General features: G+C 33.8%; 1 protein-coding gene across 1 annotated transcript; it reads right to left on the bottom strand.

Annotated features, from left to right (window-relative positions):
* LOC150027486 (defensin-like protein) lies at positions 1-774 on the bottom strand. The gene is made up of 2 exons (XM_090302403.1): positions 615-774; positions 1-395 (listed from the first exon to the last, which is right to left on the bottom strand). Exons 1-2 carry the CDS (start codon positions 670-672, stop codon positions 226-228), a joined length of 228 nt encoding a protein of 75 aa, XP_090158529.1. The 5' UTR covers positions 673-774; the 3' UTR covers positions 1-225.
* Between the last annotated feature and the right edge of the window lie 215 nt (positions 775-989).

Here is a 989-nt window from a genome sequence, read left to right as displayed (position 1 = left end):
TGAAGAGAAGACAAGAATATTAATTAAAAGGATCATGTTTTTCAACAGAAGAACATTATTCGTAACATAAGTGCATAACTCAGTTGTTATGCACAGCCACACAGAGACTAAACATATAGTTTTCACATGAAAGTAATACTATAATACATAGTTTATGGATCCAGTGCAAGTCTTATTCCATATATAATAGTTGCTGCTTTATTTTATATCAGGTTCTGGATTCACTTAACAGTTTCTGGTGCACCAACAGCGGAAATCATCCCTGCATCTGCCACTCAGCAAGTGTTCTTTGTTCTTGCAGTGATCATCGCAGCTTCCAGTGGTGAAGCATGGACCCCTGTATGTATCAGCCAGGTTCTCGCAAGTCTTTGCCTCTGTCTGCAACACACATTCTTCTGCATGTTCAAATAAATTCATCAACATATATCGGGGATATTGAATTATAAAGTATTCAGCAGTAACAATGAACAACTAAAGAGACTATATAAACAGTACATTAATCTTGTAGAAAACTAAAAGTTACACTGAATATGTAAATAGACAGTTATAGGATGTAAGGAGAATGATTAAAGTTATAGACATGCAGAAAAATAAACATAAGAGTAGTGACTTACGAGCAACAAAGAGAACAAGGAAGAGGAAGCATAATCCAGCTAATGATTTCTTCTCCATGGCTTATAGTTAGTGAATATTCACTTGTATATGTGTATATGCTATATGTGTGTGATGAATGGTTTGTGTTTATTAAACAGTACACATATATATATAGCAGTGAGGAGTTGAAAAGTAAACAACGATGAAGTTGTTGCTGATGAGAAATGTATGTAGAAACTACAAGAAACTAATGAATCGAATCTGTAAGAAGTTTTGGTGGATTTGTATTCTGATGGTGTGAAAAAGTCAACATTGTACCAAGATATAGGAAAGGAACTTATGATATTTTAAATGTTAGGCTTCTAGCTATAATATGTGGACACAATAAATATACG

The sequence above is a fragment of the Phaseolus vulgaris genome, chromosome 5 (genome assembly GCF_051622355.1).
Source record: "Phaseolus vulgaris cultivar YP4 chromosome 5, ASM5162235v1, whole genome shotgun sequence".
Lineage (NCBI taxonomy): Eukaryota > Viridiplantae > Streptophyta > Magnoliopsida > Fabales > Fabaceae > Phaseolus > Phaseolus vulgaris.
The sequence above is the reverse complement of the archived record's forward strand: the minus strand, read 5'-3'. Positions and strand labels throughout refer to the sequence as shown.

Bases quoted from the DNA above. Each gene is read 5' to 3' on its own strand.
- LOC150027486 (XM_090302403.1), bottom strand. From the start codon at position 672: ATGGAGAAGAAATCATTAGCTGGATTATGCTTCCTCTTCCTTGTTCTC. The intron at 396-614 runs GTAAGTCACTAC...TTGAACATGCAG, and splicing joins CCTTGTTCTCTTTGTTGCTC to AAGAATGTGTGTTGCAGACA.